The 16694-nt window shown below is 32.1% G+C and overlaps 2 protein-coding genes and 1 non-coding gene across 3 annotated transcripts; 2 read left to right on the top strand and 1 right to left on the bottom strand.

Annotated features, from left to right (window-relative positions):
• Positions 1–493: 493 nt before the first annotated feature.
• TRNAP-UGG (transfer RNA proline (anticodon UGG)) lies at positions 494–565 on the top strand. Its single transcript has one exon. It is a non-coding gene; the product is annotated as a tRNA-Pro (tRNA).
• A 2889-nt stretch (positions 566–3454) lies between these two features.
• Positions 3455–7818, top strand: LOC129898733 (uncharacterized). Its single transcript, XM_055973381.1, has 2 exons — positions 3455–3750; positions 4018–7818. Exon 2 carries the CDS (start codon positions 4082–4084, stop codon positions 7601–7603), a length of 3522 nt encoding a protein of 1173 aa, XP_055829356.1. The 5' UTR covers positions 3455–3750; positions 4018–4081; the 3' UTR covers positions 7604–7818.
• A 4898-nt stretch (positions 7819–12716) lies between these two features.
• LOC129899632 (dof zinc finger protein DOF5.6-like) lies at positions 12717–14314 on the bottom strand. The gene is made up of 2 exons (XM_055974644.1): positions 14138–14314; positions 12717–13879 (listed from the first exon to the last, which is right to left on the bottom strand). Exons 1-2 carry the CDS (start codon positions 14186–14188, stop codon positions 13034–13036), a joined length of 897 nt encoding a protein of 298 aa, XP_055830619.1. The 5' UTR covers positions 14189–14314; the 3' UTR covers positions 12717–13033.
• Positions 14315–16694: the final 2380 nt, after the last annotated feature.

Here is a 16694-nt window from a genome sequence, read left to right as displayed (position 1 = left end):
GAGAAGGGAGGAATATATTCGAGATGAGGATATGAATGTATTAGCGAGAGAAAAGTGATGTATCCGAGAGGGGATTTTAATTTTTTTTAAAATGATAAGAAATTTTAGAGATTATGGTACAATAAAACGTGTATTTATGTAATTTTTTTCTTTTTCTTTTTAGCTTAATACACCATGATTTTTAATTATTGTAGATTTTGTTATCTTTTAAACACCAACAATAAATTTAGTATAATCTCACAGATGGAGTATAAGGAGGATAGTGTGTATCGAAACCTTATCCCTATCTTATGATGGTAAAGAGGTTGTTTAGGATAAATCTTCAACTTAAATCCAAAAATAGAGAGGTTGTTTTCGTGTTGAGACTCAATTTCAACTTTCAAATAATTTTTGTTTTTTCGAATTAACTTCAAATCATCTCCCGGCACCTTGTGGGTGGTTCAACAGTGAAATTACACGTTCTTTAAAACAAATAAGAGTACAGAAGAGAGCAGGGCATTTGGTCTAGTGGTATGATTCTCGCTTTGGGTGCGAGAGGTCCCGAGTTCGATTCTCGGAATGCCCCTTCTTTGTTTTTCTTTTCTTCTTTCCCTTAGGTGTGTTCGGTACAAAGAAAAATGTCTTACAGATATTCCCCCCATCTTTTACCCACTTTCAAAAGGTTAGTCCTCGTGTGTTTATTTCTTCATATTTAAACCTCCTAAATTGAAACTTCTACCTCTTCCACCGGAAAGAAGAGCTCAAGAAATTGTGACACGACTTCTTCAAATGACAAAAACAAATATTTTAGCATTGACGTAGTTCAATTATACCACTACTAACTCGTATAAACTATACAACTCGATAATTAAGGAGTATAGTTATTTTTTCAACTTACAAAGCACTTTTTAATTTTTTTTATGAAATTTGAGTGCACCTTTTCACTAGGCTGATTAAAATACAACGAAATGTCTTCTATCTTTTATATGCACAGTGAAAGAAATGATGACAACCATCTTGATTAATCAACACGAATAAAGAATTTAGTAGCTGTAATTATTTGTCCTCTCAAGGCATTGCAAGAATAATATTTGAAAAGCGTTATTGCTAGTAAGAACTTTTTTTAGTTACACCTTTTATGCTTAAGAAGAAGAAGAATGGGCCTAAAGGCATGGCTCTTCTGCTAGAACCAAAGCCCACCATCTATTTTAGCTAATAATGGACTTAGAAAGTCTTACTCCAAAGAAAAATATCTTCTTCAAGATATTTAGGAAGATTTAGTTTTATAGAACTTTACAAATTTGATTTTTGTTATATATTTTTGTTTTTCTATAAGAGATCTTTATTTTTATACGTAAAAAAAATATATTTTTTGCAAAGATTATTTTCGTTTCTTCAATTTATAAATTGCCATAAAAGATCATTTTCTTTTTTTCATTTTGTACTTTACAACAATCTAATAATGTTTATAAAAAAAAATTAATATTAATTTCTTAATACATATACTAGCTAGTACAATGTATAATTGATGTATACAATTATTCTGTATTAAATATACACATATAACAATTACAAACTATTACGACTAGGCGGTGAAATATCGTAGCCAAATAACTAAAAATGTTAATCCATTCATTTTAGACTGTTTGTTGTTATCTCAATAGTTGTTTGTCTTCATGTAGTTTTGGTTTGTTATTGTTGTTACTTGCTCCGTTTCAAATTATTTGTCGTGATTCATTTTTACATGATAAATAATTTGACACTGAGTGAGTAATAAACACTATCAAAAATGAAAAATGTGCTCAATAAAATTAACTGAAAGACATCAATACTAGTTAAAAGATTCACCCTACTTTTAATGTTCACGTCAAATTAATTTCATATTCACTATTATTATTTAGTTATAGTTATCACTATATATTTTTACCAAAATTAATTATTTAACCATAATAAAAATATGATTGCTGTATATATAAGTGCGAGTAACTTTTTTTAAAAACAAAAATCATGGTGTACCTAATACTCCATTAATACATTTTTCCATTTATGAACTAGATAACTTTCTTGTCAAAATAAAAATTCTCTATATAAGACTTGTGGTTGGTCAGAAAATAAAATAAAAACGTAGTATAATTGGCAGATTAATTTAAAAGTTCCAATCAAAACGGTCCAAAGAGGATCTCTTTTGTAAAATAAAGGATATCCACATTAATCCCATTATCATCCACCAACATCAGCATTGATACACTATTTCTTTTCGTTTTATTTTACCTAATTCTTATATTTAAAAGAAATTCTTTTTATTTATTTATTTTAGCTAATCGAGAATATATAGTCAAATTTAGATTTTCAAACAAAATTAATAAGGTTAATTTAATAAAATAAACTCTTAATAAGTATTTCTTAAGAAAATATTTAAGTCGACATGAGCAAATAAAATAAAACTAGTAACTTGGCCCTTTGGGAATTATATGCAATTTCAGTCGACAATAATTTTAGATCACTTCAACTTTATTAATTAGATTAGATAACTCTTTATCCGGACAAACAATAAAATATCCATCACATTCAATTCAATTTCAATGTAATTGAGAATAAGAACTTTTTATAATTAACTAAATGGCCACTCTTCCATGAAAGCTATTAGAAAGCGTGATTAGCAAGTAGATTGAGATGGATTGATGTTCGCTATCGTGCATTCCTTACACCAATTAATATCAGGACAGTGTTTAATATGAGTTTTATTCTCTCGCGTAGTTAGTTACCTTTGTTTCCGAAGTAAGATTGATGTTCGCTATCGTGCATTCCTTACACCAATTAATGTCAGGATAGTGTTTAATATGAGTTTTATTCTCTCGCGTAGTTAGTTACCTTTGTTTCCGAAGTAAGGCCTCCTTCCTCTCTTTGTTTTCTTATTTCAATTTATATTTGTACCCTTGATTTCACCGCTTTTAAAAAAAAGTCAACGCTCACGTGTTAAATTTTTGATTAAAGGCTAAAAGTTATAATTATCAAAACATTAGAACGTGTTGAATTTACTAATTCGTTATATGAAGACGATAAATTTTTACAAATTCATTGTACAGAAATAACAAAATTAGAATAAATATACAAAGATATACAATCCGTACTACTTCGAATCTCAAATATTAATCCTTTTAGTAAGTTGAATTTATTTCAAAATACCTAACATGTCAAATAAACTTTAAAACACAAATAACATGGGTACGAGGAAGTTTCATGCACTCCTCCGATTTTATTTACGTGAAAATATTTGATTGATCACAGAATTTAAATTTATGATTTGAAACAATTCATGATAGTCTTATAATTACACAATAATAATATTTCATTGATTAAAAAGGTAAAAAGTCACGTAGTAATAAAAAAAAATATCACATAATCACATAAAATAAAACCTAAGATTAATTTATTTATACATGTATTACAATGCATAAACCAACTGAGCCGTAAGATGTAGTGGGACAAAGCAAAAATATCTAAGCTTTAAGAGAAGGAATCCAATTCCAAAATGCACAAAATTGTACCTTTCTAGTTGATAATTACTAGGATTTCAAGAAGTGGCACATTTAGTGAAGTTCTCATTTGTTGGGCTAAAGTAGAGCTCTACCACCGACTCACTCCTCTCATACAACACAACACACTGAAATCTGCAAGATTTAACCCAAAAAAACCCCATTTTGATACTCCACAAAACAAGAAAAAAATTCCATTTTAATTGCTGTTACTGAAGAAGAACAGATAAAGAAGGTGAAAAATCACATACCCTTTTTCTCTTTTCACTTGATTTGTTCTGATCAGATCTCTTTAACCCATTTTTTCTATGTTCTTTAAGGTGTTCTTTCTGGTACTTAGACTGGTTACTAGTTTTGTTAATTTGTTATTCTTGATGTGTATCTTTGTTTGTTTTACAGTAAAGTTGATATCTTTAGTTTGGTTTTAAGAGTTTTCTCTATTCTGTTCTTGAATTTTGTTGGTTGTCTGCTTATTTCTGTTTTGTTTTCTATTTTAATTCAGAGATGAATTGAAGGGTAGCTATTGATTTGAAGAAAAGTTGAGACCTTTTAGGTGGTTGTTTGTAATGGAAAAACAGAATATCTCAGAAACCCTAGTGGAGGGTTCTGTGGAATGTAAACCAGTTTTAAGTCAAAATTCAGATGGTAAAACCCTAGAAGAGGTTTCTGTTCTACCTAGCTTAAGTGAGAGTTGTGCTGTTTCTGAGTTGGTCACAGTCACAGAGGTTCCATCAAGTGAATGTTATGGTGTTGGAAGTGATAATGTGCACAAGAATATAGCAAATGGGGATGATGACTCTGAGTTAGTGGGAGTGGGGTTTGAGCCGGAGCTAGTGGATGGATATGATAACATTGATTCAGAGGGAGTTAAGAGTGAGGAGAAGTTAGCAAATGTGGATGATAATAATGATTTAGAGGGTGTTGGTACTGAGCAGAAGCTAGTGGATGGTCAGGGGACAGTTGAGAGTGAGAGTAAGCTTCTAAATATGGATGATTATAATGGTCTCGAGGGAGTTGAGAACAAGTTTGGAGATGTGGATGATGCTATTGATTTAGAGGCACTTGGCCTGGAGAACGAGGATGTTACTCTTGAGAATCTGATGGAAGGAGGGACTTTGAAACATGAAAATCAAGAATTGGGGACAATAATTCCAGAAACTAATGAAATAAATGATGGTGATGTACCGGCTGCGGAATCGGGTGCTGATTTTAATGAGTCTCAGTATAATGGGGTTGAGAAAATTGGTATGGTTGATGCTGTCGAAGCGATTGACACGTCAAATGTGCACGTAAATGATTCCCCTACAAAGATAGAAGTTTCTGGAGATGGTATTTCTCTGACAGTGGATGTATTTGGTCCATCGGATGGAATGTACCCTTTCCATAATTCAAGCTATAAAGATGTGCAAATGTTGGGTGGTAATGGTCCAGATTGCATGTTTTCCATGAAAACTGACAGCCCTATGGGTGTCAATGGGAACGAAGCAGAAGGCGATGTCAGTGATAATCAACAACACAATTTTGCTGTTGGTGACTTAGTATGGGTAAAATTGAAGACTGACTTGTGGTGGCCGGGAATGATTTGTGATCCGCACGCATCGAAAGATTCTGGGAAGTGTGATCAAAGGGATTGGTTCTTTGTTAAGCATTTTGGTAACACTAATTCTGTCTGGTGTCGGCCATTCCAGTTAAAGCCCTTTATAGAGTATTTTGCGCTGATGTCTCGCCAGAATAAGTCTAGAAGCTTTTATGGTGCAATAGAGAAGGCTTTGGGCGAGTTTGGTAGGCGTGTAAAACAGGAGATGACCTGTTCTTGTTTTTCAAAAGAAAATCAAGTTGCTGCTCAAAATTTTCCTTCAAAGGAAGACAGGAGTGGGGGTAGTGTTTTTTCGGTATCTCAATTTGAGCCTACAAACTTTCTTGAATTCATCAAATTCCATGCTTTGGGTCTTCGTAGCCAAGGTAATATTGAGTTCACAGTTACTGAGAATTGCCTATTGGCCTTTTACAGATCAATAGGCCATAAGCAATTGCCTTTGTACAAACTCAGGCCAACAAATAATCTGATATCAGAAAGCAGGGATGAAGATCTAGACAAGCTGTCTAGCAGTGATAGTGTCCTTAAGAGCTGTAGAAGTGGTTCTGATGATTGTAAAATGACTGAGATGGAGCTGTCTGGCTCATTGGAATCTCCTAGAGGAATGAGGAGCATGATATCCCGTTCCCATATTGCGAATGAAAATGCCGGAGGAAAATCTGAAAAAAGTTTCGAGTCAAGAGAACGGAAGAAGAGCAAGTACCTGTCATATCCTTATGTAAACAGTTGGGCCCCCCGTAAGAATTCACCTGGCCAGGGAGAATATGAAACTGAAGATTGTGAGGAAGTTTCTCCTGGAGGAGTAAAGAGCTCCTCCAATCCATCTATGGTCTCCACTCAAATTGGTAATAGCAGTAACAAGAACTCACTAAGGAGAGTGAGGAAATCTGTTACTGACAATGGCATTTGCAATAATGCAGATTTCACTGCTGCCTCTTCAGCAGAGATTCTCCAAGAACTATGTCAGACAGCTATTGATTGCTTCTTTCCTATTCAAAGCACGTGTTCCATTCCAATCCAGGATTTTTTCTTGAGTTTTAGAGCATTCAGAGATCCTGAAGTTCAGATGGATGAAACTACTTTAGGGTGTCGGGAAACTTTCGAGTCTGATAATATTTTGGCCTCTGGAGGATATGATCTGCAAGTTGAAGGACAGCCTCCTCCGAGTGTTCTCCCCAAGAAGAGAGGTAGAAAGAAAAGTGATGACATAAATGCAACTGCTCCCAAGTTTAGTTCTAAAACCAACTTACCCAGGATGACTGCAGATAGTACCAGTATGAATGGCTCTGTCCTTATTCATTCTGTAGAGACAGGACCTGATACACTCAAAAAGGGAGGAGTTCACAGAAAGAGAAAGAAGGCGACAATTGCAGCTGTGGTTCATAATGAGATTGGGGTATTGTGTGGATTACCAGACTTGAATGGAAATAACGCAGGCTTGTCAGTTGAAAATATGCAGGTTATAGGTCCTGCCCCTACTCAAGGTAAACTTGAACCTAAGAGGAGGGGGAGGAAGAAGGAAGAGTTGGTTTCTGAGAATCTGCCAGATGTGAGTAAAAGCAACACCCAGTTTATTCCACTGCTGAAAAGTGTGGAAGTCACTGGCTCGATACCCTTGGAAGGTGGTCCTCAAACAGATAACATGTTGGGGGTACAGGGGGCCTCTTCGCTCCTGAATGCTGAACTTTTAGCTGGACAACCAAATGCCAATGAAATTCATGCTGCATGTAGCTCATTACCAAATAATTCACAGATCACCGGTCTTGTTTCCTCTGCACAAGCTGAAGGCAAGAAAAGGAAAATGAAGGAGAAAGCATTAAATATTCAGAATAATTCTTCAGCCCTACCAGATTTGAATGGACAGGTCACAGATCAGAATATGAAGGGAAAGGAGTTCACAGAATTGAGTTCTGTCACAGGTCAAGATAAACCCAAGCAAAAAAGGAGAAGAGCTACTAAATCTGCTGCCATTGGGATACCCAATTCTAATGGAGATCATAACACACTTCTGTTATACTTTACACCGGGTTCACCGGTGCCTTCTAAAGAGTATATCACTGCTACCTTTGCCAGTTTTGGTCCGCTAGAGGAATCCAAAATTCTGTACCTAAATGATTCTACTGCCCAGGTTGTCTTTGTAAAGGATAGTGATGCTATGGAAGCCTTGCAGTGTTTACAAAGCAGAAACCCGTTTGGACCTGCCCTTGTCAGTTATCGCCTCCGTCATGTTTCAACTTCTGACAACAAACAGACGGCACATTCTTTTCTGCCCGCGGATGCACTTCATCCCCCAGCTGTGCTTTCTGGAGCAGTACCTTCAAATGGTGAGGGACCTGATCTGGTCGTCATAAAACAGAATCTGGAGTCAATGACAACAATGCTTGAGAAGGCTGGTGATAATATTTCCCCTGAGATGAAAGCCAAGTTGGAAAGCGAGGTGAAAGGCTTCTTGAAAAAGGTGAGCACCATGGTTGGTTCTTCTTCGTCATAGTTGATAATAAAATGTTGTAGTTCCTTAGTTGGCATTGAAACTGTGTATCTAATTAATTAGGATATTTATGCGAGGCTAGTATCTGTTGTCGAGAACCCCGTGTTTTATGTCGTCTCGTTTGCTATTTATTTTTCAGTAGAACTGCTGGACCTGTTCTATGTGTTGCTTAGCTGTTGCCTTCTTATTGAATGGATGTTCGACAACCTTAATGCCTATTTTTCTGTCTATCTGCATGGATTATAAAGGTTTATAAAGTATAAAGTAGCAAGAGTGGATATGTATATCAACTAATCAACTTCATCTTAAGTCAAAAGATGGGAATCGATTATATGAATAGTCAATATCCATTCTGCTCTTCACAGGTTTTTCCCCATCAAATTCAACAGTGAGAGGGTTCACCATATTATATTTTTCTTAGGTTGGTTGTCAACTTATCCTCTGTTTTAGTTTAAACCAACTGCGAAATTAGCAAGGGAAGATCGCAAATTCACTGTTATTATTATCGTAATTTAATTAATCATCTGTTGCTACTCACCAATCTGTTTAGGCTTTGTCGTCTAAAACATGGTGGTCCCTGTAACAGTGAACATATATACTCATACAAATATGTCTGTCTCTTCTTTTGTTTGTGTGCGATATGCGACTTATGATCTTTTCCTTGTCGCTCTATTTTCGATAGTGTTCTTCAGTGAAGTGTATGATTCAGCTTATTGCTTTTGTCTCAAAATTGAAGCATTGTTGTTGCATTCGTTGAAGATCATGAAAAGCATGTCCCTTCATGTTTTTCAGTGTGTCCTAATGGTATGTAGTTATGTACAAGTACAAATTATACTGCTAGATTGTGTTTGCCTAGAAGGAAATGACCACTCCGTGTGATACAGGAAGAAAATTTAAGTCTAAATAATTGGGTGTTTGATTAACTTATCTATACTAAGACTCCGCTTTAGATAAAATTGTGGTTTCACTATAATAATGATATAATTATTGAAGAAAAACAGTAAAAAAATGATTTTGTTTAAAGTGGAGTCTTTTAATAAAGTGAAAAAAGTTTAATCAATATTCTAAAGATTTTCATTCTAAGTTCAGTGTATTAATATTAGTTAATAAGTTAAGGCGGTAGCATATCGACAAATGTCATTATTGTTACGCCGACCATTTAGTGTATTCGCTAAGTTGTTAGTCTATGTTTATCGTAACAAAGAATAATATATAATAATTTTGTAAGTAATTTAACTGTGTAAAATTCTTTATGGTATACATTTAATAGCACTAATCATTAGGATTATTTTGCTAATTTTATCTTTTATGTCTATTCAAATTATCCTTTATTATCCCCACACTTTTTAGATTATTTTGTGGAGCAGGAAGGATTTTGGAAAAAATAAAAATAAATTAAAGATTTATGATACCATTATTTAACTTCACACATAATTCTAGAGTGAGTTTGATCTGAATAAATTATGTAGGGAATCCTAAATTTTTGAACTTTATTAACATCTTCCCTTATTTGAATATACTTTAGAACTTGACTTTATTATTGTTTGAGTCTAAAGAGTATTATTTTTTGAGTTTGACAAGTAAAGTATTATTAGTATTTCATCGATTTACTTTTTACTGACGCTTTTTGAGTTGTTATATTTTGATCCATTTACTACAAATATCATATAAGTACTCAATTTTAAAAGTGATTCGGAGGATGAAACGTTTAGCCATATTATTTTCTTATAGTGACAAAATTATTTTTTTACCATTTTTCTTTAATTATTATATTATTACTTTAATGATATTAATTATTAATTATAATAAATATAATAAAAATTAATTAGAGAATGTTTTATTATTATGGTCAAATTCTTACGGAAAATCTTTTTGCAACTAAAATACACTTGACAAAAAAATAGTAAAAAAGCTTTGCATAAAAGGAAAAAAAGTCTAAAAACATCCCAAAAAAATTAGATAAAAATAATACGTCCAAAAAGGAAAACATAACCAAAAAAAGTCCAAAAAAATAGGTAAAAGATTTCTACTAATACTTGACTTCTAAATCAATTAACTTTACCTTTTAAATTTTTTTTCTAGAATTCTATTTTAGAAAGTCCTAATATTTTACACTTCTAAATCAATTTAAAATATTACCTTATATAATTACGTCCAAAAAATAATCAAAAACACGTCCAAATAATAGGCAAAAAAAGGTAAAGAAAAACGTTCAAAAATAATATAGCCAAATAAAAGTCCAAAAAATAGGCAAAAATTATCTACTAACACTTGAATTCCTAAGTTTATGGACCCTTCTAAATCAATTAACTTTTCCTTTTGTCCTAAAGTATATTGTAAAAAAAAAAGTTATTTTAAAAATTAAAAAAAATTAAATTTATTGTAATAAATAGTTCTAAGTTTTCTCCATAAAAAAATTTATCCAAGAGGCAACCGTCAGCATCAACGTAGGAAAAAATCTTACCAACAACAAAAAAAAACGTAGGAAAAAAACTACTCCCAAAAAATTCTATAAAATAGGTTGGTTTAAAAAGACTCCTATTCATAATAAAGGAAATAAACCAATATCCTACTTAAGATAGAAAAGCACATCTATAAAAAAAAAAACCTATGCACAGGAATAAGCCATAATATGATTTAGTTTTCTTTTCATTCTTTTGTTTGTAAAGAAACAATTCTGTTGTATGTAAAGAAAAATAAAAGAACAATCATGTCTAGGTGTTTAGTATTTGTATTGAAACTCGATTAAATTTGAATTCATGTAGGAAAGTCTCATATTATGAATTAATCGGTCCCTAACAAAGGTGATTCAATCCCCATTATAAAATAAACAAAGGTATACTTATACAATAGGTCAAATTTGAGCCATTATTCTTATTATTAACCAACGAGTATTTTTTTCTTTTCTATTTTTTTACATTAACTATTATTTTTTAATAATCTAATATAAATCCTATGATGGAATATTATTATATCCCTACATTGTCTGATCATTTCAACTTTGATTGAGCAAATGTAGATTGAGCCTTCATGTCGTATTTTAATATTAACGATTTAACTAAAGTACTATGTTTAAATTGTTATAGGGATATCGTTTTTTAAGAATACTTCTAATGTTTAGTTATTTAAAATTTTCTTTGTAATTCTTTCCTTATTTGAACTATATTAAAAATCTTAACATTTAATATTTTAAACCAAAGATAACAATTACGAAAATTTTGATTTGAATAAAAATTATGTGTAGAACTAAACAAACATATTATATTTACCTTTTATATATAATTTTATATATTAACGTGAGACACACGTGCTCTAAACTAGTTACATACATGGGCGGATCTACATGGGAGTGAGGGGGTTCACCCGAACCCCCTCAATCGAAAAATTACGTTGTATATAGAAGGTTAAATTTGAATATTATGGATATATATCCTTTAATGAACCCCCTTAGTACAATTGAAAAGAATGGCTTAGCGGTCAAGGGGGTTCAATTTATAACTAAGGTCGAATAATGTGCATTTTGGGCTTTGAATATGTTGTTGGGCTTGAGCCTTTCTGACTCTCAAATGAGCAATTGTGGCTGGGTAGATAAAAAGTAGTTAGCCCATTTGTGTATATTTGTTATTTACTTAATTGTTTTTTTATTTTTCTTAAGTTTAAATATTGTATCTAAAATATTTTATATATATTTTTTTATGTAATTGGAATGAAAAATATTCCTATTCTCTCTTTTTCATACTCACATATTAGCCCTAACTAGATTTCTATAATTTCTAACTGATTTTCAATATTAACACACTTTTCCACCAAAAGAAAAGAAATAACACACTATGCATATCTCGTTTTGTTAAATTTTATATATTATTTATCGAGTTACATAGTGAGTTCTTTTCAACTATATTTTTATCATTCTACATATTAATATATTGATGTTGTTCAACATCTTTTGTTATTATTACTATTATTATTGAGTACTAAAAATATATTATTTTTAAAAAAGTGTAAATATTGAATTATTAATATCATAATATTTTTTATTTTCTTTATCAATTTCAAAAAAATATATTATGATATTAATAATTCAATACACACTTTTTAAAGAAACTTACCTTTTGTGGGGCATTAATTTAAAAGAAAAAATAGAAAGTTTAAAATAAAGTAGGACAGTGCAAAGTGAAAGTTAAAAAAAAATGATATTTTTAAAAAAAAGCTCGACGGTGTAGAGAAAAATGGAAAGAAATGTTAAAAGGACAAATAAGGCGAGTTAAAATTTAGCAAACGTCTGCTTTAATTTTTCTTTGCTTATTTCCTTTCTTTATATGTTGAACCCCCTAAATTAAAATCCTGCATCCGCCACTAGTTACATACAAATACACAGGTATAAAAAGGTGTTGTATGTGGCCTATTTCAAGTCATAATAGTCCTGGATACAAAAGAATAACTTATTTTGGTTATTCATGGAAATAAAACTAAGACCTTGGAAATATAAAATGTAGGTTTTCAATCTTTATTTTTACTAGTATTTTCTGCGACTCTTTAACGCAAAGTATTCTTAGAAAATTGCATGACGATAGTGATTACTATAGGTTTTATTTTCGAAAAACAATTATCGTCATAGAAATTTAAATTTGGGTTAAGACATAGAAACACATTTATAATATAGTAAAATTGTCAAATACACATCTAAACTAGCGAGAATCGTATTATCCCTCCTGACCTTATCTTTTTTGTATTACTTACTGTTACTTCCGCACTAAATTTTATAGATAACACTTTTATAGTAATGTTTGAAATTTCACATATAAAACTAATAATGTCCCATAATTTTACTGTGAAGTTTAAGCTTCTATGACTAGTGATGAGCTGAAAAGTGATTATTTTATCTCTTTTGTGTCAAATCAAATTATGTCATATAAATTGAAACAAAAGGGAGTAATGTACAGCAATATAATATCTTCCTCGATATCTGATCAAATCCAAGAAGCCTACAACTTTGAATTCCTCAACACTCCCATTAATTATATACACTGTTAGCTGACCAAGATTTGCAAAATTACAAATGTGAATAACCTAAAAGCTTTTGAATATTTAAAAGCAAGTCATGGTCGAATTTGAGCAGCTTCTACAATATCCATTCACACACAACATGCTAATTATTTTAATTAATTAAACTAAGGAAAATCCTTCACAAAAAAGTACAAAACCAGTACATCTTTCCTTCAGAGGAATTTAGGTAGGGATAATTCAGGCCTAATAATTATACCCGAGATAATCTCAACCACTCATGATTACAACATGAGATTAACAACACAAATTGAAATTAAGTGGTTACTAAAGTGAAAGTAACTTAGCTTAGTGCTATGACAACAATTGAACCAACACCTATATATCCATCGATATCATTAGACTGTAAGCCTTTTGCTGATATAATTCTCAAACTAACTGGTTCGTCGTCGCAGATGATCCATAACCATTACTCATCAATCCAGTCCAAGATCCTAGTCCTCCACTCAAGTAGCCAAAAGATTCTTTAACATTCCCAGCATTAGAACATCCTTGATCATGCCATTCAAGAGACAAAATCTTGGGATTTGGCTTCACATCCATTGTTATATTTTGTCCCTCGTAATTAACTATATTCCCATCCATATTGGGCAACCCAAATGTACTAGAGCAAAACCCACCCTGATAATTTGGTCCAATTCCTGAATTATCCATCTCACCATAACCATTGATCAGACCAGTAGCAACATCGACATTCCCAAGAAAATCTTGATTTCTTGTACTAGTAGTCCCCACCAAAGCTTCATACTTGCTCTCCATAAATTCAATAGATGCATGATGCATGAAATTATGATTAATATTATTATTTGCCATAAAATTATCAAAGTGTGAAAATGGCATTTCATGGTAATTATTATTAGAAATAGAAGATGAATTATTAGATGATCCAACATGAGGGGTAATAGTGTCATTAGACAATTTCTTGGAAGATCCTTTTTTGTTCTTCCTACATCCACCACCAACAGGAATATTCCTTAGAGTTCCCCCTTTAGTCCAGTACCTTCTGCAAGATTTACAGAAATACCTTGGCTGAGAAAGGCTGTAATTGTTGTAGTAACAGAATTTAGTGTGTGTTGAGTCACAACGAGGGCAATTGAGTGGTTGGTCATGTTGGGGTCTTAGTTTTCTTTCAATTAAAGGCCTGGAGCATGTGAATATGTCACCACCTGATGGAGATGAAGATGAATCAAACTCACTTTCCTCGTGAATTGTGTCCTGACAATAGAAACACATAAGTAAAAAGTTTGTTGGAATCATGCAATGCTTGGAAAAAAAAAGTAGTTACATCGCTCCGACTCTAAAAAAATGTTACTATCAGATATTTCAAAAATGCATTATTTTCAAATGATTAAATAGGCATTCGTCGACATTTTTAAAGAGACTGGAACATGTTGTTCAAATCGATTAGAAAGTGCAAAAAATAGCTAGAAATGAATACAAAACGTAGGCTAAAATATCTTGTAATATACAAACCTGTAGCCAGTTGGATGAATCCATGCAAACTTGCAAAGAAGTAATCCCCATTACTACACTTACTCTTTTCAACTTGATTTACTAATAAAAAGAGACAAACTTTCAAAAATATGAAACCAAAATTCTTTCAAATAGAGAGCATTTCCACAACAAAGTTTCTTATTGTAGCTATATATGTAAATGTGGAAATGAGAATGAAAAAAATTGGAGCTAAGAACGTGAATATGAAGGAAGAAAAAGGCCTTATGAGGTGGGGACAGAGACAACTTATGTGGGCCTAGCTACTGTCGGCCCACTGTCTGCTCATTGAATAGGGCCCACATTGGTTAAGCTTGACTGCATCATTACTAAAGCAGAATCGAATTGGACGGCTGCGATTTTGTCAACATTGGATTTGGGTTTGGTGGGATACATCTGACAGTGACACGTAAATTGAGAATATTTGGGTCCTCGATAAAGAGTAAAGGGAAATGGGCCCTGGGTGTAAACAAATTGGGCTTCAAAACCGAAACGACACTCTAAATTGTGGACCCGAAACTAGAACTGGGGGCCCAATAGACATCATGGACCCTTCTTCTTCTTCGACTCGTACAAGCAAGGTATATATTCGCGTGTGACGTGTCCCTTCTGCTGACCATGGACATATATACAGCCTGTTTGGATTGATTTATTTTAAAGCAGTTTATAAGTTAAAAATTGCTTATAAGTTAAAAAAAAAATAGGTGAAGGCCTACTTTTTTTTGACTTATAAGCTATTTTCAACTTATAAACTGCTTAAAATAAGTTCATCCAAATAAACCCAACTATTTATTGAGGCTTATTTTAAGTACAAAATGACTTTAAGTTGGCCAGCCAAATACTTAAAAAAAGCTGAAAACAGTTTATAAGCCAATTCAAACGGCCTCATAATCTCATTAAAAAAGTTACAACGTTGAATTAATTGTCCAAAATCATATAAGAAATAAAGAAAATCACAATAATCCTTTTACTCAATCAATGTGATAGTTTACAAAGGTAATGTATCGAAGTATTCAAAATCGGGAAGCGATCGACATATTGGGATGTTGAGTATTCGAAATCGTAATGCGATATATCGGGACGTTGAGTGTTTATTTGAAATCGGAACACGATGTATCGGAACATTAAATTCAATGTATTCGAAATTGGGCATCATTGTATCGAAACATGGAGAGATGTATCCGAAATCGAGACGCAATATATCGGGACGTTGAGTGATGTATCCGAAATCCTTAAATTATAGGGAATTTTTAGAGTAGGGATATTATGTAATTACCTCTTAACACTATATGATTTGTATAAAATTAGCAAAATAACACATGCTTGATTGTTTGTAATATTGAAATCGTGATAATACGATATGAATTGAGAATTTATCCTATAAGATTATTAGGTTGAATATAGCATGAAGTCTTATTGTCTGTTATAATTGAACAGTCATAGATTTTTTTCTTTTGTATAAATGTAATTATGACTATTCGATATGGATTGTGACAATCTAGTAAAATAACTAGGTGTAGCATAAAATCATATCGACTTATCATGATTTACATGCTAGTTGTTGGCATTACTTTACTACTTTTATCGTTCAATTGAAGGGTATTAATTTTAAAAAATTTCATTAAAATTTAAACCTAAAAAGAGAGAATTTCTACACAAATATCAAAGTTGGAGATTTTTATGCAAATTAGACATTACACGTAAGTACGTAACTCAACTCCAAATTCTCTCCATCGAAGTGGAACTTGACAATTATTACCTCCGTCATAAGAAAATACTCCGTATTAGATAAAAATATGTAATATGAAGAATATATACTTCTACTAAAGTCTGTTATGGTTAAACTCTCACATTTCCTTGCTAGTGTCTCTGTGCGCCTCCTTTTTAAATGTTCTAATTATCTTAGTTTTGTTTTTCTTATCTTGTCCTTCCACTTTATCTCATATAACTTTATTCCTAATCCTTTCATAGTATATATACTCAATAATCCAAATGATCCACACACAAAATTTAGCGCGCGGCTAAAATAGAAGGTTGCTACTAACTACTAGTGTTTTCAAAAAAAACAAATGGAAAGTAATACGGTGATAAGGATATCATACCATATCCTTTGTGCTTTATTCCAAAAAGATAAATATATAAATGGTTCCCTAAGCCTTTCACCCTTTAGCCTTGGATTTTAGAACCCCAAAATTGGGAGGAAAGTGACTTGAAAAGCTATGACAATAATTAGTTCATCTTTTCCAATTAATCTTATACTACTACCCAAGCATGAAAAAGAAATTTTCCATGTTACTTTCTTTCTTTCTTTAGCCAAATGACAAAAAGAAAGAACAATCATCTTTTTCCTCAACTTGGAGAAAAGATCTCTTCATCACATGTTAGGACCAATTAATTTCATCATTACTTTGTCCCTTTTTTTTCTTTTCTTTGTAAATTAAAAAAAAAAGGAGAGAATTCCCAACTTTTGCGATAAAATTTGTGTTTGAAAATCAAGGAGGGGAAAAAAGCAAAAGAAAATCAAGCATCGATCGTAAAA

The sequence above is a fragment of the Solanum dulcamara genome, chromosome 8, assembly GCF_947179165.1.
Source record: "Solanum dulcamara chromosome 8, daSolDulc1.2, whole genome shotgun sequence".
Classification (NCBI taxonomy): Eukaryota; Viridiplantae; Streptophyta; class Magnoliopsida; order Solanales; family Solanaceae; genus Solanum; species Solanum dulcamara.
Note: the sequence above shows the minus strand (reverse complement) of the source record. Positions and strands in the feature narration are given on the sequence as shown.